Source organism: Rattus norvegicus, chromosome 14 (genome assembly GCF_036323735.1).
Source record: "Rattus norvegicus strain BN/NHsdMcwi chromosome 14, GRCr8, whole genome shotgun sequence".
Taxonomy (NCBI): domain Eukaryota; kingdom Metazoa; phylum Chordata; class Mammalia; order Rodentia; family Muridae; genus Rattus; species Rattus norvegicus.
Window position 1 is genome coordinate 8,109,697 of NC_086032.1, and position 24,848 is coordinate 8,134,544.

Genomic DNA, 24,848 nt, shown 5'->3' on the forward strand with positions numbered 1-24,848 from the left:
AGTCTATCTTGGCCCAAAATGAGGATGAACTCGCTATCCCCCGATTACACAGACAGCCCCCCCTCACCCAGCACACACACCCCAATTACACAGACAGCCCCCCTCGCCCAGCACACACACCTCGATTACACAGACAGCCCCCCTCGCCTAGCACACACACCCCGATTACACAGAAAGCCCCCCTCTCACCTCGATTACACAGACAGCCCCCCTCGCCCAGCACACACAGCTCTGTACTCTGACTCTCACAGTGCCTCCGTCTAAATGCTTCACAGAAAATTCCTGAGTAATCATTTTCTACAGCAAGTTCTGAGGTTTCATAGGCAGTGTATGGATTCTGGTGAGGAGGTGGCCTTTCCAGTGACTCTGATCTCTGTTCACCATTACCTCGGGTTAAGTGACTGAAAACCTTGAGCTTGTTCTCTGTGGCTAAAAGATGGATAAAGACAGCTTGCCCTGAGAGCAGCCACAAGGACCGGATGATGTAAGGATGGGAACGTAAGGATGGCAAGGGGGTGAACGGGTCGTAGTTACTATTTATTTATTTATTCTGGGAAGTAGGCTGCAAGATGAATTAGCAGGCACGCCCTGCCGGCCTTTCTGGGTGGGGCCGTCACGGCCGTGTGTTCTGACCCTGCAGTTACAGGTGGAGCACAGCCACCTTGCTGCTCTTGGGAGTGCTGTCCAAATATTAAGTATAGGTGATTCCTAAGTCAGCCACTGTTCTCATTGGGAGCACTGACTGCATAGTGCCAGCTGCTGCCAAGCCAGCCCAGGGGAAAGTTCTGTAGAGAGTAGAACCCGGCCCAGCCTTCCTGCTCTGCTGCTGAGAACAGCCACACTCCTGAGGGTTTGCACAAAATCTGACATAGCCAGCCCAGTCACCCTCCTGAGCACCCGGTTGTCCACAAGCCAACTGGATGGAGGTGTCCTTCATTTGAGACTCTCCGAAGGTGACTTAAGTGTCACTGGTACAGCTCCACAAGATGTACAGATCTCAGTTTAAAAACTGAATGTGAGGGGTTGGGGATTTAGCTCAGTGGTAGAGCGCTTGCCTAGGAAGCGCAAGGCCCTGGGTTCGGTCCCCAGCTCTGAAAAAAAGAACCAAAAAAATAAATAAATAAACTGAATGTGAAACTCCAGCGTAAGGCAACAGTGCCCCACAGCATCGCTCCAGAGTGGCCAATCGTGAATGTCCCAGAGCAAATTGAACTGAGGAACATTTGTGCCAAGTGAGGTAGGCCGTGCATACAGAGAAAGACCGTATACGGACGACGGCACACGTTCATGGCCATACGCTGAAGCTAACAAAGGCTGGCCTGACCTGGAGGTGGACTACGTGCTAGTTAAGGTGCTGGGGGAGGGAGACAAAGCCAGAGAGGAGTGGTTAAGATCAGAGCACGCTGTACATGTGTACAGAAATGTCACCGAATGCCATTAATAAACATATGGTATGTGTTGAGAGGAACAAAGTGAGCGGGTCCCAAGGAGGAAACCAAATTCAAAACAAGGAAACAAATCCAATGTTGGAATGCGGTGAGCACTGAGTCCTCTGACCTAAGTGGGGTTAGCACTCGCCACAGCTAAAGGCGGGACAGCAGGGCACACGGGGAAGGCAGCCCAGTGCTCAGTCAGAGGTCAAACTTGGACTGCCTGGCTTAGCATCGGATTGCTTCCTCCAGCCGTCACTGGTCCAGACCGGTGATCAGGACTGCTGCAGCTTCTCAGCCTCTCTGTGGGAACCCTCACTTTGTTCTGCTTTTCTAATTTCTCTGCTCAAGTAAATGGCCCCCTGACACCTCTGTAGGCTGTTAATGCAGCACCTGAGGGTCAGCAGCAAGAGCACCAACTGATCTAGCCTGGGGCACTGCTCCAGCAGACTGCCTGCTCTCCGGTCCAGCCTCACAGCATTCCTGAGTGCCTCCCCCTGTGGTGGCTCTCGGGGGACGACCTGGAACTAACTTATGCTCCCTGTCCTTTAGGTGCAGTCGATTTCAGTCAGAAATAAAGCGACTGAAAATCTCGTCCCCAGTGCGTGTCTGCCAGAACTGCTACTATAGCTTACAGCACGAGAGGGGGGCAGACGATGGGCCTCGGAACTGCTGAGACAGACGGCGGGACTGACGAGAGGCCACAGCCTGAAGGAGCTCTTCCTGCCCCGTCATGGCTCCAAAGGCACTGAAGCAGACTCCGTTTACACAGATCTGCACACTGAGTGTCTGAAGTGTTGAGTTCAAAGGGATCATTGGATCGGGTTCCGAGGCCAGTGACCGGCACGGGCACTAAACCGTTAGCAGCACAAGAACGCAAGGTGGTCCCGGAGCATCTCAGAACCCGAGTCTCCCATAGCGTAGCTGTCTCCGAGAGCAAACTCCTGCTCCCCAACTGTCTTTCTTGTATCTCATTTTTATAGAGCTATTCATCCTTATTTGGAAAAATCAACAAAAACTTTAAAAAAAAAGGCTTCTAGAAAATGGTTGTAAATCTGACTTCTTTGCAAGCAGCTGTGTATATTGTAAATAGGTATAAAGGCCTTTTTTTTTTTCTAAATAAGGACCTAATTGCCTGTAACATGAGACTTCAAACTAAGCCACTAACTCAATGAACCATTTAAGGTCTGTCTAACGTCTCTCAATTATAAATATGGGGTTTTTCTAATCCTCAGAGACATTGTCTTTTTTTTTTTTTTTTTTTTTTTTTTTCCTGTTCAGACCAAGCCTGTGTGCCTGATGTCACTTCTTTCAAGTTGCCCACAGCGTCTCCACTTAAGATAGGCTAGTCACCAAAATCCTGTAGCCCTGCTTTAGGAGCTGGTGTGGGAGGAGAGAGGTCTGGTCATAAGGTAGCCGCAGATAGCCAGCACCGGTCTGAGGCTGCTTACTGCTCCAGTGTAGTAGTTGTGTGCCCGACCCCTGAAACTGACCCTCGGGCTGTGTGGTCCCAGCCCGGCCCGGCATCACGGAAAGGGGATCACACAATGGATGTCCGGCAGGATGCAGCCCTGCCTCAGTTAACGGAAATATATTTGCATGTCACCCCAAATTAGCTTCTCTGCATAGAACATAACAAGTGTGTGTATTTGGGGACACGTGTGTTCTACTACAGCTTATTTTCGGAAGAAAAAAAGGTGTACAGAATTAACATTCAAACCTTGTAAAACTGGATCATGTCAGAAGTGCTTCAAATGAACCTTTACCGTTTCATGCCATCTACCTGAAAACAGTGAGATTTATACTGTACCAATGTCTATTTTTTTGGTTTTGCTATGAATATAATTACAGTATTTTAATATTTAGTTATTTAATTTGTTGTACTAGTTGGATACCGAAGGCACACATTCAGGAGGATGAAAGCTGGTCGGGGCTAAGAGACGTTTATAGGAAAATGGCTTTGGTGGTGGGATTTTTTTAAATGTGTGTTATGTACATAAATATAAATATATATATATATATGAAATCGAAACAATTAATCTAGATTTTAACATTTTCAGATACTTAGCACTAATACTATGAACAATTCTAAAAGCCCTGTGATTTGAACAACATGGGTTCACTAATGGCCCAAGAAAGAAAGGACAGGCCTTGACACCCTCACAGAGGGAGGTTTCTAGCAAAGGACAGTGGCTTTGGCTTCCCTCACTCTCCATCTTTAGCCCTGGTGACAGGCACACTTATGCACTAAATGCACATATATGCACATGTGTCCAGAAACAGGCATGTGGTACAACGGTGACCTTGTACCCTATGGGCTGAAAGCAGCTGCAGAACAAACTTGTTCTTCCTGACAAGCAGGTCTCCAGGAGAAACGGTGAAGGCTGCTTTAGTGCCTTATGCTTCCTAAATTTAAACCTTCCTTTATAGGTTTCAGCCTCCAGTCTGTGATACATATCAGAATTGACTCAAACACTTCCATTTCTAAACGCTCAAATACACACGTGAACAAAAGGATTGTCGGCATTAACGCTTTCCACTTGAAAACTTGCTTTGCTTTCTCCTCCTCTTCGGTGTCTCACACCCCGCCCCCCGCCTCCCCTACCTCTCCCTTCCCCCTCCCCCCACGACCCCCCCCCCTCCCGCTCCCCCAGCCCGTCCCTGTCTTCAGAAGGACTCTGGTGTTCCTCCACTGCAGAAACTGCTTTTGCATGGTGGTGGGCTGGCCCTGGCTGCCTCTGGATGCTTTGCAACAGTGTTACTTTACACTTTTGAAAAGCAGCGCCCTCCTGTGGCAGAGGTGTTTTCAAGACTTGAACTTAGGAGTGTGTGTGTAGCCACTTGAAGCTTGTTCCGCTGTCTAACCTGACTGACGTGCTGTGGGACAAAGGCTCTTCAACTTTCCAGCCCAACTCCCATAACTAGTAGGTGGAAACCAAACCCCTCCTTCCCTCTGGCAGCTGGTGCTGTGGGCAACTGTCTTGTTTCCACCAGCTTTTGGTTTTTGTTTTCTTTTCACTTCTGCAGAAATCACAGAGCCACTCCTCCCTCCCCCCGGGCACTGGGCTCCATTGCTCGTCTGGCTATGTATCCCCCGTGTTCTGTGCCAATCTGCTTACCAATATACACGATGTGTGTCCACCTTCCCGTGGTCTGCATTCTTTTTCTAAGTACCTCACAGGGCTCCAGCCTGACCTCTGTTCACCCTTCACCCATCCACCCACTGCTCATCCATGCACTCAACACACACCCGAGTGTAGTGTGCAAGTGTGACGTCATGCTTTTGAAGACGAGAAGTAGCTGCCCGTAGCAGCCAGCCCTCTGGAGAATAGCAAAACACTCTAGATAAGTTATTTTGCACTTTCTTATGTATAAAGGTGGTAGAAACTTATTTTTGCTTTGTATCATTTAAATACATTTTGTTTTTGGTAAACAACTGTGTATAAAATATTTACGCTGTTAAAGCTGTTTTTAGAAAGTATTTTTAATTTCAGCAAGTTTGCTTACTTGTTGCATGACCATTAACACAACTGACTTTTTGTGTCAGTGCCATGTATATTTCTGTCCTGTCATTAACTTGTAAGCCCTAGTAACGGCTAATCGTTTGTACAGCAACAGAAGTAAACCGAAGATACTGGCTAAGACTGGATTGATTGTGGACTTTTGTACTGTATTGCAAAATCCGATCTCTGTTTCTCTGGTGGTTGTGTAAAGGCTGAGGAATTCCTACCATGTGCAGTCTGTGGTCTGGGTGTTCACTGTATCTCTGTCTGATGCATAAAGGTAGGCAGTCGCAGCCCGTGCTAAATGCAATAGTCCAGGTACTTAAGTATTTTTTTCATTTCAAATAAATACCTACTATTTACCACAAAAAAATTTTTTTAAGTTGTTTTAAGATCTTCAGAGAAGAAAAATTATTCTGATTCTCCTCCGTACTTACGTAATGTCTCCCTGGTTGTACCTATTTCTTTCGTCTCTGCTTAAAGTTGCAGAAATTGGCTGCAGTTAGTTCAGGCCCCAGTTTGATCCTTATGAACCAGGATCTCTACATCCTGGACTTCCCAACTATGCCGGACTCCCAGGCTGGTGACTGTTGGGGGGTGGGAGGGTGGCAGGAAGGGAAGGCCAATGGTCTGGGGGATGTGGCTTTCAAATTTGAACCGGCCTATCAAAAAAGACCTTTTTGCATGATTTGGCTTTTTCCTGAGCAATGTTTTCATCATTGTGAAAAGTGTGTGTGTGTGTGTGTGTGTGTGTGTGTGTGTGTGTGTGTGTGTCCGTGTGCGTGCAGGTGTGTGTGATGTGTGTGTGCGTGTGCCTGTGTGCCTGCATAGGCATGTGCTAGTCCCACCCCACCCTTCTCCTGAAGTCTGACAGAGACTGTTAGCAGTCTTTCTTTGCAGTTTAACATCCCAGACTTACACTCCACAACCCACCACTTGTGTCATCATCATCACTAGCTATTTGGTTTTTAGGTAACAGTGTTCCCACAAAAGAAATGTACAGAGAAAGGCGTAGACTGTTTGAGTCATTTTTAACTTAGATGTCCTCTGACTTCCCCATAGGGAGTATGAGAGAGTAGCGAGTAGTGTGCTGCCAACATTTCGGCCTTAGACTCATCATTAACATTTTTTGAGAACCCTCATATGGTTAACATACATCAATATTTAAGGTGTATATATGTGTGTGTGTGTATATATATATATTCATACATATGTATGTATATTTGAGACAGTTTGCTATGTAGCCCTGGCTGGTCTGAAACTCACAGATTGAGCTGCCTGCCTCCAGAGGGCTGAGAGTAAAGGCATGTGCCACCACCCCTGGCATAGTAACTCCTTTTAAAGTAACAACGATGAAACCATGTTAACAAATTACACGTGTCCATAAATCACCGTAAAAAATTATTTTGATTTGGCAGTCTCAGCTCTGGAGAAGCAGAGGCAAGGGGGTCTCTGGGGCTTACTGAATTCTAGTCTGGCCAAACCAGAGCTTCAAGTTCAATGAGAGAACTGAGGGAGACCCTGATGGCCCCCTCTGACCTCCACTCACGTGCACACACCAATAAAAATAGAAGCATGGAGTTTTAACTTTTGTTTCGTCTCTGTGTGTGTCAGGAAATCTCTGAGAAATGAATTCTCTTCTTCCACCATGTAGATGCCAGGGACTGAGCCCAGCTTGTCAGGATCGGTGGCAAATGCCTTCTACCTGCCAAGCTGTCTCAGTGGCCCAGACTTGTTTTAGAGTTGGGCGAAAGCCATGTTTAGCTTAATAGTGGACAGAGAGGCTCCTGGGTCCGCCGCCGCCTTCTGTCTGTTCTGTTTCTCTTCAGTTGAACAAGTGAAAATCCTGGCTAACATAAATGTTGTAATAACCTTTTCAAATAAGTCCTTCTTAACAGAGTTAGGCTCCTTTAGAGGCTTTGGGTTGTTTGAGGGAGAGGTGTGTGTGTGTGTGTGTGTGTGTGTGTGTGTTTGTGTGCGCCCGCGCGCGCGCCTGCCTGTCTGTCCGTCCATCTGTCCTGTGTCTTTTCCCTTTCCATAATCATAAGGCTTCCTGTACTACAAAAGCATAGTGCCCATGCCATAGGGGGCTGTGCACTGCTGCTGCAGAATCTGGGCATTTTCCAGGTGCTCACATATCCCATCGTGATGTCCCCAAAGGTACCTTATCATATGTAACATTGAAATGTTACCAGCACCATAGGAAATTCTACGTTCTGTGGCAGTAGATAATTGTTCTCCCCAAGTTCTAATTTTTTTCCTTCAAACCTAAAACTTTGTCACTAGCCATCAAAAGCGTCCACTGTTGTCCTTGAAGTGGCAGGCTCATGTTTGATCAGCACAAGTGTGTCTGCCACAGAGCCAGAGTGTGTTGGTTCTGTGAGGGGGCGGGGGAAGTGCTACAGGGAAACAGGGCTGGTCACACACAGTCCAATCCCAAGGGTTTCTTCAGAGCAGCTGGATGCCTTTGTGTGACTCCTTGTCATGTGTCACTTCTGAAAGTCAGAACTGAACAACCCCATCCTTACTGCTCCACCAAGGCTGTTCTTGAGTAAAGCTTATACTTTGTTCTTGCCAGTGCTTGGTGGTGAAGACACACACACACACACACACACACACACACACACACACACACACACACACAAAGTGATCCATGCCACAATTCCAGTTGGAATCAGACTTTAGGGTTGAGAGTCTTGAGAGCCAGCTTCCTGAAACCCACCAAGAAGGTCTAGGGACTCACAGGGTAAGGACTTTCGACCCACTTATCCAAGGAAATGATGCAGGAAATGCTTGCTGCCCATGCTGTGGTGGCATGCATGCAATCCTGTTTGGTGGCAAATTCAACTCCAGCACGTCCTCTGGCCCCCCAGTGACGCCCGCCAAGTGTTAGGATCAGACCCCATCACCTTGGACAGGGTTTTGGCAGCTACACATCTCGAGAATTCCCCTCTACAGTTTGAAGCACTAGGAAAGCACACTTTGGAAGTGTTGGGGTATCTAAGGAGGACTTAACAATCACATTATTATTAATTAACCCTTAATTGTCAATCCTATTATCAAGACTAAAGTTTGATCATATAAAACTAATACTTCATGCAGCCCTCAAAAGTATAAGGGACTGATCAGGCCAAGAGCTGTTTCCTGTTCTATTGCTTGAGTGAGTGACCTAACCTCTTCATATCTGAATTTCTTACATGCGAATTTATTAGGACACCTGCCCCTCAAAAGAAATGTTACAAAGTTTGGGTGTTTGGTCATCGTTAAAGAGTAAAGGCAGGGGGCTGGGGATTTAGCTCAGTGGTAGAGCGCTTACCTAGGAAGCGCAAGGCCCTGGGTTCGGTCCCCAGCTCCGAAAAAAAGAACCAAAAAAAAAAAAAAAAAAAGAGTAAAGGCAGTACTGATGTGTGTCCTCCATAGATTACGTCATCTGGAAATGAACAAGAAAGGGTGTGCGTGGAACCTGAAGGCAAATCGAGGGGAGCTGTCTGTCCATCTGAGGAAAGGAGCTGAAAGGTTGAGTGAAGGGCTCATGGCCGGCCCACAGCCTCCCTTGCTTCAGAGGGATCTGAGCTCCTCCCTCACACCTACGACCTATGCTCATAGCTCTTGGCCTAGGCTCACAGTTCTCGCCCTACCTTCCCCAGAATCCTTTTCGATGACTGCAACGAAAGCACACTGAGAACACAATCACACCCAAGCCCTAGAAAGCATTAGAACTTCAACCCCGATGTGCATCTATCCTGCTTCCTGCTCAGAGGCGAAGTAAAAATGTGAGCCGTGCCCCAGGGCAGAGGTCAGAGTCGGTCCAACAAAAACAACTTGTGCTCGGCCTCCCCTGGAGCACTACTACCAACTCCGAGTGGATGCTGGGGCTCGAACGTGTGGCTTCTGGCTGGGGACCTAGTGCAGTGACAGAGCACTCACTGAGGCACGGGCTCCAAGCCATCCCTGGTATCAGAATGGAGTGCCCACGACGGGAGGACACTCCTTCCGGACTGAGTCTGCAAAGAACGGCGGGGAGCAAAGGGTAGCCTCAGCGGCCAGAGACCGTGCACCCCCAGACACTTTGGAACGTCCGGCTCTGCTGTCTGAGTCTGCCACGTCACCAGACTCACTTCTAATTCAAATCCAAACCCACACATGGAGAGTGCTGCCTTTCCTTCTAAGGAAGCTATCCCTGGGTTCATGTGGACACATTCTGCTGGGCCATCGGCAAGTGAGACAGCAACCCTCTTCTAGAACTCCCAGCCTCAGCGCCTCACCTTTAGCTACCTGGGCTTCCAGCATCGACTCCATGCCCCATTGTTAAAAAGTCACTGAGGTCTTATTCTCCTCCAGTGTGACTTTTGGCTCTGCGGACCTCCCGTTCTGATTTTGACGCTCTGTTGAAGGTGTGCTATTTTTAAACAGTCATGACACAAAGCCTTGCCATGTGTCCCCTGGTGTCCTTCCCTCTCGGACGGACAATGTACTTCACAAGGCGGCAGCAATGCCAGGTGGAGTCACTTTGCCGATTAAAACCCTGAGCAGCTTCTCTATCCCCGCCCAAGGTGGTTCTTTGTTCCTAACCGAGCCCTCTGCCTGCCCCAAGCCAGCTCTTCTTCCTCGATTGCTTCAGGCCTTGGCTGGCCCGTCCATGAGACACTAATATAGACCCCAGCGCAGTGCCAACAGTCCTGGCTGTAGTGAATGTCCTGTGGTACCAACAGTCGTCCCGACCACACTGCTGTCCCTACCCACCTCCTCACTGTCATGCTCTGCACTGACTCTTGGTAGGAACTCCCATGGTCAGGTGTGGAAAGGCCTAGCACTGTGTCCTGCTCACCAATGTGCAGAGCTCCTCCCGGCGTGCCTGACAAGGAGGCAGCTAAAGTTGCCTTGCTTCTGCTTGAACGCAGTTTGGGCAGAAATCTTAAAGCATTTGAGTCTCTGTGAGTCCAAACCCCAGGCCTGAGCGTCTGTATGTAAAACTCACAGACATGTGCTTCTAAATCTTCAACGCCCAGTAGTCCTTGAGGGCCTCTTGACCATGTCCTGGCCACAGTGTGTTTGCCCAGAGCCAGAGAAGAAAGGAACCCCTACCCCCAGGCCACCCTCTACCTTCTGTTCACAAGCCCTGCCTCCACTCTAGCCAGCAGGTAATCAGCTGCACTTGTCTGCCCCTGTGGCAGGGTAGCTGTGGCGTGCCCTAGCAGCACCCCCTGTCCAATCCTCAGTCCTGGAGTGTGCCTTGCCCCTTCTGCCTGTTTGCAGATCCCCTAGTGCAGGCATCACAGTGATGTGAATAACTTTGAGATATCCTTGCCAGGAGCGGGCACGGTGGCTAACACCTCTAACACCAAGCCATTATGACGACCCCCTTCCGTGTGCACTCAGGAAGCTGAAGCAGGAGTGCGACCAGCGTTGAGGCCAGCACGGACCACAGAACGACTAACGGGACGACCAGGGCTACGGACTCTTGAGAAGGTCTCAAATACACAAAACTCTTAACCCTGTCTACCTGTCTCTGTGTCTGTCTGTCTGTCCATCTGTCTGTCTGTCTCTGTGTCTGTATGCATTTGTGACTGTTCATCCATGCCACATCCCTCACTGCCAAGCAGAGGGCTGTTGTGTGACTGATACCATGTCTGACTTACCCATCTACTAGTGATGGACACTTGGGTCATTTCCGTCTTGTGACTGTCACGAACATTCACATACAGCTTTTCGTGTGCACGCTTTCAATTTTCTTGGCAGAGTAAAACTCCTGGCTCATGTTAGCCAGGTGGCCTTTCCTTCCACTGCCCTGAGCAGGGCTCCAGTGGGCTTTCTTCTCGGGGGGCCAGCTTCCAAATTCCTCTTACAATGCATCTCTGACCTGGGGACAGGCCGCTTTCTAGTCTAAAGAAGGTATCTGTTTTAAAAGAAAAAAAAAAGCTACAGAATGTACCAGAGCCTCGGTCCTTCTTGGGCTTTCCCTGTTCGCCTGTTCTTCCCTTACTCCTAGCACTAGCCCAGGTTAGCCCTTCCTGAGTAGATTGAAACGCAGCATCCTCTTGACACATCTTCCCAGCTGACCCGGAAGTCTTTTGAGGACAGATTGTGGACTGAGTTGTCTGAGTACTAAAATGGTGTTTCAGTCAGTCAGATGCTTCCCATACCTTTGGTTATCTGCCCTTCAGAAGCTATGGTTTTAGGAATTGTTTTGGTTAGGGTTACTGTTGCTTCGATGACATCACAGGCCACTGAAAGAAACCAGGGCAACTAACACTGCACCTGGAGGCAGGAACTGCTGTGCAGGCCAGAGAGAGCGCTGCTTACTGACTTGTTCACTGTGGCTTGCTCAGCCTGCCTTCTTACAGGACCCAGGACCACAGCCCAGGGATGGCCCCGCCCACAATGGGTGGGCCCTCTCGCTTCCACTGATTAAGAAAACACCTCACAGGCTCGCCTGCAGCCTGATCTTCTGGTGTTGTTTTCTTAGTCATCCTCTCCGATGACTCTAGCTTGTATCAAGCTGATATAAAACTACCCAGCAGGACGACGGTGGAAATGAATATTCTTAGCTGTATTATACCCAAAGGAAATGTTTTTCTTTTTCTTTTCTTTCCCTTTACTCGCTATGGTGCCCCAGCTGGCTTCAACTCCACAATCATGCCTCTGCCTCCGGGGTACTACAGTTCCAGGCATGGGCCGACACAGCAGGCTGGAATTTGAGATCTTTTAGACCAGAATTACCTTTCTCTGTGCCTATAAATGCTCCACACTGTGGGTAATGGAGACCTCAGTGGTCTGTGTGAGGCTCTTGCCTTTGCAATCTGGAAGCTAGAAGAGCGCCTGCCTCGAAATTCCATCGAGTCTCTTTGGCCTAGGCTTCCTGTCTTTTATTTTTTAACATTACTGGGTATGCTAGATTCTAGTCTAAAGCTAGGGCCGATACATTTGGACAATGCATTGTTCCTTCTTCCCCACCCCTTCCCTCCAAGGGGAGGGGGAGCCCCAAAACAAAAGCCAGAACTATCAAAGTGGGGCTTCCTAGTTCTGTCTAGGAAATCCTCTCCCTAGAAAAGGATCTGTGAAGAGGACATGGGGCAAAGGTCTCTTCTTTGAGAAGGGCGCCCAGTGCTTGTCCTCAGGGGCTTTTCCTTCCCAGCCAGCTCTCCCAGTCTGTCTCTAAGTTTGCTCTCTACTGATACAATAAAACAACATTACCGAAGGCAAGGCTGGGGAGGGAAAGGCTATTGACTTACAAGTACTACAATCAGTCATCGCTGAGGAGTCAGGGCAGAAGCCTGAGGCAAGAACTGAAGCAAAAGACACGGGGAACGCTACTTACTTGGCTCCCTCAGTCTTTGTCTTTTCTGGCTGTGAGCTTAGCCCTTCAGGCTCAGCCATCTCCCAGCTCTCAGCCAGCTTTCTTACACAATTCCGGATGGCCTGCCCAAGGATGGCACCGCCCACATGGGGCTGGGCCCGCCCATATCAGTCATTAATCAAGAAAATGCTCTAGAGACTTGCCTAGAGGGTCCCTCTTCCCAGGTGACTCTCGTTTGTATCTGGCTGAGCAAAAGGTAACAATAAGACGGATCAGGGGCCCAGTGATAACTTTTTTGAAACAAGTTTGTCAGTTCTCTAATTCAAGCAGTTCAGAGGCAGAGTCCTCAGCCGGGTTCTAACACGGAGCCATTATGACAACCCCCTTCCGTGTGCTGAACTGCAGAGTTCCCTTTTCCTGTGTAGTAAGGTTGGGCCTAAGGGATATCTTGTTATTTCTCCTTCCTCTCTCTGATTATTCTTTAAATTCCAAGTTTTGGGATCCCAGAATTTTAACATAGACCTGATTTGTACTCTTTCCCTCACTCCCACACCCCCAACTCCAGTTTAGTTTGGGGGTGGGGGTGGACGGGGTTGCCAGTTCAGAGGTTCACAGAGGACAGCATCTTTGTGGTTTTCTTTTTAAATTCCTCCCTTATGGAAGCGGGTTTTTCCTGCACAGTCAGCCGGCCCTCAGTTGCACGTCTTATCACCAGTGACAGAGGCAATGCAATCGGTGCCACAGCCGCTCGCTAGCCCAGGGTAGCCCATTTGGATGTGCTACTCTCAAGGACCACAATACTCTCTCTAGACCATCAGCGGTTGAAGTGGCTCTCTACTCACCTGACTGACTTTATGCACCACAGAGGCCGCCCACTCCGTACCACATACAAGACAGCCACCTGGGATTTGCCACAGATTCTCGGCCCTCAGACAGAAGAGCCCCAGCTTACCTTAGCCTTGTCTTGTCACAATAGTTGGGGGGTCAAGCAGCTACCACCTCCTCAAGAAGGCAGCCCTGCCTCATGATCCCTCCAAAGTCCAGGAGGAGATGCTAATCTGCCCAATCTTATAAGGCTACCTGTGAGATCAGCTGCTCTCATTTCAAGGGAACAATGGCCTCCCTCATCGGGCCAGGAGAACAAAGCTCCCAAGCAGAGCCACAGGGAATGAAGGGACTCGGGAAGCAGGGGAAATGACCGTCTAATATTTAAACATGAACTCACCACACAAGCCTAGCGATCTGTGGAAGAGAACCGAGGGCGTGTCCATACAGGCAGTTATTTCTAGAAACTCTTTCAGAAACATTTTTTTTCATAAAAGCCCCAGGTTGGAAATAACGCAAGTGCCTATCAACTGGTAAGTGGATGGCCCAAGTTCAATATTCATAAAAAGTTAAATAGTGATGCATGAAAAACAGTATTAAGCACACCCTTGATTCCTTTAGTACAGAGGCAGACTGAAGCAGGAAAGCGGCAGCTTGCGGGGGGGGGGGGGGGTGTGACCATATTTGGACATCTGGACAGGAAGTAATGCAGATGGGCACCAGGAACTCTTGGGGAGAACATGGAAATGGTTCCAACTATCTTTGGTCTGAGTGAGTTTTGATACACGAATCACAGCCGCTGCCGCTGCCATACTGAGAGGCAAGTTCTCCTGTAGACCCAAGCAGGTCTGGAAGTGAGGCATGGCTAAGGCTGGCCTTGGCCTTGAATATCCTGCTTCCCCCTACTGTAGGCCTGACAGGCAGGCATTATGCTGTCCAGCCTGGCCTGTAAACACATCTCAACAAAGTGTCTGGGACAGGATGGGGGGGCCGGAGGGAACGTTCTTATCAATTAAATATGTCTATCTGACCTAATCAAACTAATGAGAAATATATTTACAAGTTTTTTTTCCAAGAATATTCCCCCAACTTAGCTCTTACCCAGACCACAACTGAAGGTTAAAAGTCACATGACTGGGAAAAAGCCCTCTGAACCCACTAAGCTCCAGTTGGACCCAGCAGAAAGGAGGCTGGAGTTCAGGGGAAAGGCCCCAGCGGACCCTGTGGGCTTGGAAGGAGAGCGATTTGGAGTTCTGTCCTTCCAGTAAGGAGGACAGAGTGGTTTCCTTTCTCCTGCTTAGGTGGACGACCTGACTGTCTCAAGGATTTTCTCTGTGCCCCTTGTACATGTTAGGAAACTGGAGCGGTGTTCCCTGCTCCTTCTGGAGAACACTGCTGTCAAATGACGTTTTTGACTAAATGACCCAGGATGTGCTGAGCCCACAAAGCTCGCCACATTGCTACGTGAGGACACAGGGCTGTCAGAATGGCTACTGATTTGAATTGTCTGGGCCCAGTTTTCTTTGCAGCAGCTTCATAGGCTTCCAAATACAAAGTCCGTGAATGTTCAGGAAGGGAAGGAGAGTCTCAAAGGAGCTCAGGTGATGCCCATCTCCCATGAACCTGGGCTTTGCACCTCCCCCACTCTGTCACCCGTGAGGTCTACTCATGTCTGAGTGGGGCTGAGAACTCTGAGTTCCAGTGTTGTTTCCAGAGGGTCCCACTGTGCTATACGGATGACTGGGGGGTTCCGGGTTGGCTCGAGTGAACTGGGAGGCTGTCTACCATTGGAGAAGCACGTAATCCACCAGAGCAGCCACGGCTGAAGCAGCGGCTGGTTTTCCGCTCAGCAGCGCCAGCTGCCCTTTGCCACTGGAGAAGGGCAGTAGTGGAGGTGCAGGCAGGACTAACCAGCCACTGTGCACTGGACATCAGTCAGGGCACTCTCACCTGTGATCCACAAGGGACAAGGAGGCTCACCCTAGCAGTCCGTAAGGTGACACTGGGGGATGAGGAGCCGTCTAGAAGCCCAGTGCTTACAGAATGCTGCTCCTCCAGTGAGAAAATAGCACCACAAAGTCAAAATGCCGTTGGATTTTTATTTTTCTATCCCAGTTTCAGTATAAAGATTTAGAGAACTGATTGACACGTATCATAAACTCTCACCCTGTACAGTATATACACAGCGCCTCGACCTTTCATCAAACCAGGTGTCGCCATGACAGCAACTGTCTGTGCAAACCCACAAGGAAGGCTGGGGAGAACGCCCCATTCTCGGACATCATCATCCCACGGGCTAACAAGTCAGCAGCAGTTCAAGCGGCAGTTTTCCACTGAAGGGTCCCCGCCTGGAGGGCCTGACATTTGTCCACTGCGTCACTCCGCTGGATGAAGCTTCTTCCAGTGCAAATGTAGCGCTCATCACATGGCTCTTAGGATGATTGCTTGCTGAAGTATAGTCCACTTTAATATACACGCTGTGAAAGTACGCTAAAATGTTCATCTCTAGGGCGTTGTCAGGGAACACCCTTGTTTTAATATGGCGTAATGGACACCCAGCTCTAAGAAAATCTATTTAAGAAAAGCTTTTGCCGTAACCTGCTTTCATCCTTTGTTTAGAAGAATATTGACTTTTAATACGTGTATTAAATAATGCTCTCATAATTCTGCCTCGCAACCCCTCACGACGCCTGGACAGCACGGTGGGTAAGGAGAATCCACCCTGTCCCCAGGCATCCTTTACACCTTTGCAAACTGCCCTGTTCTCGGGGAATGATCCTATCACAAGGCTTCTCTCAGCTTCCTCGGTGCCTGCAACTGGGTCATGGTCAACTTCTGGGGCAGGGCGCGGGACAAACAAAAGCAGGGAAGCTGACATCAGCTCCCCGGTGTCCTGACTGAGAGGGAGTCACTGTAATGTGGCCAATGCTCCCTCGGCTGCCTGCGTGCAGAGGACACAGCCTGAATGGAGCCCAGGGTCACAAGTCACCTAGGGGCCAACAGTGGCATTTTGGGACTGAGGACCACAGCGTCTGCCATGCTCACACATACGCCATGTGCTTACAGAGCCCAGGATGGCTGTGGGTTCATCCACACTGGGAAGGAAATGTGGTGACTGGAATCCATTTCTAATTTAAACAAAAATATTTACTCTTTCATGACCAAATTATCCTTTATGGTGTCTCCATTTCTCCACCTCTCGGTGCTGAGCTTGGAGAACTAGGTCATCTCTGCGGGTGACCCTGACATTTGGTTCAATATGGCTGCAGAGCACACTTGGAGGCAGCTTAGTTAACAACGGTGCTGTGATGGGCTAGAGTGTTTACAGTGCCCTGCCCACCTACAAAAGAGGGCGTGGCTTTCCTGTGCTTTTCTGCTTCATGGCTATTATTTCTGCTTGATCTTTACTCTTGGTTTTCATGGCATGACAGGAAGTGCAAGGTGACAGAGGTTAATTGCCATCAGGGGGCTGGCTCTGAGCTGGGTCTTCAGGGAAAACCCTCGTCTCCAGGTGTGCTGTACACAGAGATGGAGGCAGGCCTGGCACCGCCTGCAGTGCTCAGCTCACCCCAGGCAGCCTGCCGACTCAGCCTCCACCCCTGCTCACAGCACCACCGTCCTGGGTGAGGTGTTTTGGTGGAGGAGCAGGACCCACTCTGAGTCTCTTGGGAAGTTGGTTACGTGCTTCTCCAAAAGTTTCATCAGAGATGGATTCTGATGCCTTCTTTTTAAACAAATCAATAGTGGGGTAAGTTTCAGCCTCTACCTTTTGGTTTGAAACTACTTAAAACCAGGGTGTTTCCACTGGGCAGATGGCTGTTTCTCTGAAAGTAGGCAGTCGGTCCAGCCGGAACAGAGCCTAGGAGTGGGGCGCCTGCCTGGTGTGTACAAACAAACAAAAAGAAGAGAGAGAAGTGGACAAGCGCTCTTTTTCTTTCTTTTTTAATCTAACTCAGCCTGCAGAAATGCCTGAGGTCAGTAGAGGAGGAAGCCCTAGGCCTCGCTTCCCAGGGTGCCTGCTGAGCATCCCCAGCCACAGAGAGGCAGCTCCCAGTCAGTGCAAAGGTCAGTGTTTGTGAGAAGGATCACACTGCCAGGCACGAGCCTAAGGGGGCCTCAGCCTCAGGTGACAGTGCTTGACTCTTTAAACCTCCTACATCATGGAGCCCGGCCAGTAAGGGCGGAGAACTTAACATTGGAAAATACATCTTAGAAAAGCACGGATCTTTCACGGCGGCGACTGATGCGCACTCGTCTCAGATCTCGTGTTTGTTAAATATTCACAGTAATTTCAGAGAAAGAGAAACATTCGTATCTGCAAAACCTGCATCTACTGAGTTTCTAGCCCCAGGCTGGCTCAGTGCAAGACTTCAGTCGGAGCTGCTCTGTGAGCTCCTTCCTCCTCAGCAGTCTGTCCCCTCAGGACAGCTACACCTTCCAGGTGGGCTGCAGGATGCCTTTCTCCGTGAGATGTATCTTCAGGGTTCTGTAGATGTTTAACTGCTGCTCTGGCTGAAGCACTAGGAGCTGCTGGAGCACTTTGCTGGGATTCGGACCCCTGGTGATGAAGCAGAGAAGACCGGGTCACACGGCTGGAGCACACTCAGAAAACCCATTTACAGAACTGACACAGCTCTGCACAGAGCACACGAGTGTCCAGGGCTCATGAGAGGGGAGCCAAGGGGCCGAACCCCTGTGCCCTGAGGTCCACGGAGAGTGAACGTGGAGGAAACAGATCTGAGGTCTACAGACATTCTCACAGGACAACTTGACAGAGAACAAACCTTCAGAGCAGTGGACACAGGACCAACCCAAAAGAGGCACATGAAGAAACGTAAAATGTTAGCTTCTGAGAGACTCACAGACCGTGGAAGGCACTTTGTTGAAGAAATATCCTCCACCGAAGCCCCACCTGGGATGTACCCCGGATGTCAGGGCCGTCTTCAAAATCTTAGGGACACCAAGCAGCAAGCCCCGCCCTCGCCCACCTGATGCAGCAGCAGCTGCCCACTCAGGAGGAAGGAGCCCAGGGGCAGCTGTGTGACCGCTGGGCAGTGCCCCTTGGGTCCACTCTTCCAAGACCCCGCCCCAGTCCTGCAGTGTGCACCTCATCTGGGGCGCAAAGATCTGGAGAATTCCAGGCAGAATCCCCTGGCTTCTGGTAATCCTGTCACAGTCTCAGGAACCCAATTTCCCACAGGCTGGCTGGAGGGCCCAACATATCCGCATACGTACAATTCTAAAACCCTGCTACATGAAATCACACAGACATGGTGGCTCACAACCGTAAGCTCAGCATTGGACATGCTGAGGCAGAGGAATTACTGTGAGTTGGGTTACATAGTGAGTTCCAGGTCAGTGTGGGTTAAAGAGTTCCAGTAATGAAGCAGTGTTTTCTGTAGAGTAATTATCACACTGGGATGAACAGAGGCACAATTTACTCTGAAAACCACTGACTTGCCACAGCGGCTCAGGAGCACAGGGCAGCCATCCCCTGGTCCCCTTCAGTCTCGAGACAAGCTGGCAGGACCTGTGACCATGCGCCCCTCACAGCCAGAGTCCACTCACATTACAGCCCAGCTTGGCCTGTTACATTCCCTGGCATGAGAGTAGCGACTGCCCACAGAGAGAGGAACATCCCCACAAGCTCTGCTACATGGAAAGTGACGTCAGCAAGCGCTTTCCGCTCTCTGGATCCCAAATAGGTCAAGGATCCGCTTTCAGTACAGGAGCAGCTCAGCATGGCCCGGCCACGGACTGCACAGGCAGAGCCCTCTCAAACAACAAATGCGAACTAATGCCTTAGAAACTGCTGTCTTCTGTCTCTGTGTTGGTTTGGGTTTTGTTTTTGTTTTTAGGGATTTAACTATAAATTACTAGTACCAAAATCTATCAACAAAGAAATGCAATGCAAAAGACAAAAATGGTCAGTTGGGGCTATAAAAAATAAAACAAGAAGAAGAGAAGAGAAGAGAAAGACACTGTTAAAATGAACAGAAGGGGATGTTAAAAACAAAGAGATAGAGAAACAGCATGTAAACCCCGAAGGACACTCTGGAGCCATCCTGACATCAACGGAGCAGGCTGGGAGAGGCAGTAAAGATGGCCACAATACTACGTGACCAAATGAGGAACCACACAGAGAGGCTGCTGGGCTAAGGTAATGTGTTCAATGCAGCCTAAAGGAGAGGATCTAAGCGTCCATGCTCTACCCGAGGAGGAAAAGCAATGGCCTGTGGTCGCCACCCGCAGGAGACCCCTGGCTCTCTGTTCAGGTGGAGGACAAGCACCTGGGACTCAAATGGCCACACTGAGCACTGAGAAGAACTTAGTCCCACAGACACCATCGTACACCTGAGGCCTGCGAGGTGAACTTCACCTGTCTGTGGACTCCCACCGCATGGGCCGGAAGTGACGTGGTAGTCCATGAAGCAAGCTTCGGAAACTTAAGAGGTAGCATGGGATGCTTCTTTCAGCCACATCTGATCTAAGGTGAAGATCAGTGAGCAGAGAGGAAGAACAAAAATGTCCTGGTTTGTGTGGAATCAATGAATATGTGTCTAACTAACCAGTGTGTCAAATGGAGAAAGGGGCGTACGAATCAGTGAGGGAGGAGACGTGCCACACAGGGGAAGAGGTCTTCACTGTGAAAGGTGAGCGCAGCTGGGGCATTGTAAGATGGCAACGTCCTCCACCATGAGATTAACACAGAAATTCTCATGCTGCTATGGCTACAGATTAATTGTGCATTTATGAATTCCTAAATGTAAGTCTCTCTCTAAATGACTGATGAAAACATTTTCCAAGGCCCTCTGGGCCCTAGTAAAGACCATGGACGTTAAGTCACTAACTCACTCCAGTCCACTTTTTCCATGCTATGCTGCCACTATAGGGCAGATCTGAAACATTCATCATCAGTGACAAGAGACTAAGCAGCACTTCTCCTGCCCCCTCACGCGAGCAGCCATAATCTCTCACCTGCTTCGCTTTTGCCATGGCTCCTGAAACCATCAAGACTACTTCGTTATTACTCTCTTCCGACCCTCCTATCCCTCTGCAGGAAGTGCGGACGGAGGACAGGGGTTCACTTTGCTTTATCGTGTTCACACTGAGAGCATCCTGTGACTGTGACCGGACACTCAGGCAGAGCTGGGCTGAATGAACTGTCTCCTCCTTAACGGCAGTCAGAGAATGTCTCCCACCAATGGCAGTAAGAAATGCAGTCGCTCATTCTGAACCCAGCATGAGGCACATTAGCTGGGTCCTCATATTGGGCTTTTAATCGAGTCCTGCTAACAATCACGGTACAGACTACGTTTAGGCTGCTCAGATGCTTTAAAAAACAATGGAGGTTGAACCCTGCTATGCAGAGCTATGAGTCCATTTAACTTGACATAAACGACTGTTGACAGAAACAGTTAAACTAACCGATGACATCCCGGGAATCATGCCATGAACAGTTTTCATTTGTTTTAACAGAAGAGTACCTGATGAAGCTGGTGATGTACACGTGCACGAACGTCGCCATCAAATACTGACAATCGAACCTGTCCATTATCCCTCCATGCCCAGGAATAGTGTTTGCAAAGTCCTGTGGAAACAGACGATGTGCAACAAATCACCCATGCCAAGTTCTGTCAGATTAATGTTATCAGTGCTATACACCTTATAAGGAAAACAACTTTACTATTCGTTTTCCCAACAAATACAGATAAATTAGAATACAACCAACAAATTAAAACGTTATTTTCCAAATCTCTACTCACCATTTAATGATTTCTGAACAGGTCGGCAGCACTGAAATAACACTAAATATTAATTAAGCCTAGCGCCTTTTCTCATTAAGAAAATTTTAAATAGAACGTCTGTCAAGCATCCTTCTCTAATTTCATGACCGCCCACGTCCTGCGTGGCCGTGGCTATGCGGGGTCCGCCCTGGTGCTCCATCTATGCTCAGGCGTTTCCGACTCCGGCTTATCCAGAGGTTCTTGCTCTGGGTCACTCCAGGGACAAACAGTCTTTGCAAGCACTGAGGTAAACACAAGCAGCTCCCTGAGAACACCGTCTTAAGTAGCCTGCAGAGAGGCGGGTAATGGTAGGGTGATGGTACGGAGGCTGCTGCCTGAAAACAGAGGTGACTCCAGGCTCTTCCAGCACACTGGGCACCTAGCACAAGGACACAACAGTGCACCTTCAGGGTGAAAAGAAAAGTTCTCCCTTCAGTGCAGACCCTCAGAGCCTTTTTAGAATGGCATCCTAAATGCCTACTCTCCATTTAAAACAGTAACTGAGCAGCTCTGTGACAACTTTTTGCCAGCTCTTTCGTCAGTCTCTGCTTGGGAAGCATGAGGGAGCCACGGTAGCCTGACCCCACTCTTTAAGGCAGTCACCACAGACCGCACTGCTCCGCACCCTTCCCTCCAGGGAGGGAGCATCGAGGCCAGGGACCTTGTAGGCTTCCCATGTTGCCTTCCACCCACCACAGCCCTCCTCAGGGCGGAGGCTCCCTGAGTTCATTTGTTTCCCTGGTCAGCCTAAGGCCTGTGCGGTCAACTTTCCAAACACTGTGTGCTCAACCGTTCTCTAACACAGCTGCTCTGTCCGATCCCCACTTTGACAAGTCACCTCCTCCTTGCACTTGCTTCAACAGCTTCCTCAGAGCTGCCTTCCCTCCACATCCCAACAGCCACGCTACCCTTAATGAGCCAATTCCACCTTAACATGGTACAGGCGGGCAGAGGACTGAAGGGCAGAGGACTGAGATGACGCCACTTTGGATGACCCAGCTCCTCTAAAGCTTAGGGACAACTGTAATTCTCTGGACCAGAACCAGCCCACCAGATCCCACAAACCAAATCCAGCCCGCAAGTATGTCCTATCAACAGGGTTTTATTGAGACAGTCACGGCCGTGTCTGTGGGGCGAGCTTCATGCAGCACAGTTAGGGGGGAAACGCTGTGGTGGAAGAAAGTCCTTTCAAGCCTGACATCACCAAGTCTGAAACCCCCCTAGCCTGCAGGACAGGCAGGAGCTCGCTCCCCTCCAAAAGGTCCTCTGCAGAGCCCTCAGGAAGACTGGGAAATGCTAAACTGCAACAGATTCCTGACCCCTCACATCAGCAATGAGGGGGCTTTCCACTTCCAGAAGACGCTAAGACTTCAAAATGAACAACCATGGCATAGCCAAATCTTCCATAAGGAAAATACACTCAAACCAGCCAGCCAGCGCCTCTGCGAGGCTGAGATCTCAGCACGGTGTGATTTCCCTGGGGCTTGTGGATGACATCGCAATGACAATATAGCTCCTAATTATGTGTATGACAGACAGCATGACCAAGAATGTAAATACTCACCTTGATTTTGAAAGCTCTTTTGAATCCACTGGCGAAGAAGCCTCCGAATGGGCCGATCAGTGATGCAAATGTTGAAAGGGCAATGCTGTGTATCTGGAAGGGGTACAAGCTCACGGTCTCCTGAGGGGAGAAAGCACAGGGGACCTGCCCATTAACCCTGCACTCACCCAGGAACCGCACCAGACATGGGAGTCAAGGAAGGCCACATTTTTGTTGACTTCCCAAACTTTGAAGACCACAGGAGAAAACCTGTTACCACAGAAGTCTCATGCTGGGCCAACCCCCTGCCCCACACCCACCACCTCCCGGTCACACCTGTAGATTTTATAACTATCAAATTTCAAATGATGAAAATAACAAGTTGTCTTCCTTGCCAAAACTGAGTTGAAAGCTATGGAATCGCACAGAAATAAGTTTCTTAAAACATTATCAAGGGGGGCTGGAGAGATGGCTCAGAGGTTAAGAGCACTGACTGCCAGAGGTCCAGAGTTCAAATCCCAGCAACCACATGGTGGCTCACAACCATCTGTAATGGGACCTGATGCCCTCTTCTGGTGTGTCTGAGGACAGCTACAGTGTACTCACATACAAGAAATAAATAATTCTTTTTTAAAAAATGCTATCAAGGGGTATTGGTATGAGCCTGTTATTCCGGCACTCTAGAGGCTGACACGGGAATACCTCGAGTTGAAGGCTAGCCTGAACTATACACGGTAAGACGCTGTCTCGAATGAAACAAAACCTGTCGAAATGAGCATGAATGAATGATCACAGACGACACGGGGAAATCATCCAAACAAAACTTCATTCAAATCATCGAAGTCTAAAGTTCTTTCCCCCTTAAATAATTAAAAACAGCATGCGATGAATACGGTCCAAGAAAGACGCTCAGCCCACAGAGTTCAGATCTGTTCTCAAAGCAACAGCATGGCTGGTTCTAGCTCAGGCCTTCTAGCATGTGATTGGTAGTAAGCACGGATGTTGGGAGAAATGTCTGGAATCCACATCCTAAGCCCTCCTACATCAATCATCAATTAAGAGACTGTCCCACAGGACAGTGTGATTCCTCTTCCCGCATAAGAAAACAGCCCATTCTACTTCCCATGTTAGCTATGCAGCCACAGACAGAGGGGTGCCGTGGGGAGCGGGCAAACATTCTCAGGAGTGACGCCTCCGAGATGCTTACAGGTGGCGGTGGGAAGACTTGTTTAGAAGGTGACTCCATTAGGAACGAACCCTAAAACCAAGGGTTCTTTCATCTGACGAGCCCTAACTGAGTTGTACACTGATTTGAATCATATCAGAATCATGGGATTTTTAATTCAAATCATTTATTTGTAAAAATTTTTTTAATTTATTTTTAAATGTTTTAAAACACTTAGACAACACAAACGAAATTGCTACCAGTATTTAAATCATTATGCAAATAAATTCCTACTATACAAACAAATACCCTGAACTGTTAACATCCACTTGAAGAGGACACACACACAATCCACCTCTATATCTTTCTTTAAAAATCAGAGCTTCTTTTTAAAGGCAGCTTAGTGGGGCGGGACAGCTCTAACCATGTTAAAGGGACGATTGTCTCACCCGGCTCAGCACTGCCTGTAGGAACGGAGGGAGGGAGTAATTCTGAAGCTGGAACAGTTCTGAGGGCTCACATTCTGTCACGAAGGAGTTGACGTCGCTTCGGTACTCCACCGGGCACACAAAGTACTGATACTTGGACAACACATAGGCAGCCTGAGGAGCAAAGCAAGAGCTCGAGACAATGCCAGGTTAAAGGAAACCATGTGGCACGAAGGACACAGCGGATGCCTGCTGGGGTGTCCCTCACGAGCACACGGCTACACGGTTACACGGTAGAAGGCCAGGGTGGTCCCAGGGAAAGCCTTCCAAGACCTTCAGAGAATGAAAGAACTTTTGAAAGCAGTGAGATCTCCGTACAGCCTAAGAAGGGGCGGGGCTGATGCAGTCTTAAAAGAGCATTTTACTGGGGTTGGGGATTTGGCTCAGTGGTAGAGCACTTGCCTAGCAAGCGCAAGGCCCTGGGTTCAGTCCCCAGCTCCGAAAAAAAGAAAAGAAAAGAAAAGAAAAGAAAAAAAAAAGAGCATTTTAGGGGATCTTACTTTCCAATTTATCTTCTTACTGCTCTAAGTGTGTGTGTGTGTGTGTGTGTGTGTGTGTGTGTGTGTGTGTGTGTGTGTGTGTGAGATGTGTGCTTGCCTCAAAACAGCTCTATGGAGTCCGTATGGACTTTTCCTTTTATGTGGACTCTGGGGATCAAATTTGTGCCCCCAGGATCTGCAGAGCAACAGCCCTTACCTGTGGAGCCATCTTGTCAGCCCAAGACCTTACGTCTTAAAAGTCTACAAAGTAACCCTTGGCAGAGGCTAGGACTATCAGTAAAGGAGTGGGCTACAGAGATATGGGGCTTGC

General features: G+C 49.1%; 2 protein-coding genes and 1 long non-coding RNA gene across 12 annotated transcripts in view; 1 reads left to right on the forward strand and 2 right to left on the reverse strand.

The window, feature by feature from the left end:
- The window catches only part of Wdfy3 (WD repeat and FYVE domain containing 3), a 241,057-nt gene extending 235,751 nt beyond the window's left edge, over positions 1-5,306 (forward strand). For 8 of the 9 annotated variants that reach the window (XM_039091828.2, XM_039091827.2, XM_039091826.2 and 5 more), the window contains one exon: positions 1,983-5,072. In XM_039091828.2, the coding sequence (XP_038947756.1) occupies positions 1,983-2,106 (124 nt within the window). In that variant the 3' untranslated portion in view covers positions 2,107-5,072. 9 annotated transcript variants of the gene reach the window in all.
- Positions 4,408-13,650, reverse strand: LOC134481826 (uncharacterized). 2 transcript variants are annotated; one of them, XR_010057672.1, is made up of 2 exons: positions 13,073-13,650; positions 4,408-10,829 (listed from the first exon to the last, which is right to left on the reverse strand). It is a non-coding gene; the product is annotated as an uncharacterized LOC134481826 (long non-coding RNA). The 2 variants fall into 2 exon arrangements; XR_010057671.1 differs by having other exon boundaries at positions 12,252-13,650.
- A 3,331-nt stretch (positions 13,651-16,981) lies between these two features.
- Positions 16,982-24,848, reverse strand: part of Cds1 (CDP-diacylglycerol synthase 1) — a 60,566-nt gene continuing 52,699 nt past the window's right edge. The window contains exons 10-13 of the mRNA NM_031242.2: positions 24,000-24,152; positions 22,407-22,526; positions 20,543-20,646; positions 16,982-17,613 (exon numbers count right to left, since the gene is read on the reverse strand). Coding sequence (NP_112521.2) covers positions 17,484-17,613; positions 20,543-20,646; positions 22,407-22,526; positions 24,000-24,152 — 507 coding nt within the window. The 3' untranslated portion in view covers positions 16,982-17,483. The remainder of the gene's footprint in view (positions 17,614-20,542; positions 20,647-22,406; positions 22,527-23,999; positions 24,153-24,848) is intronic.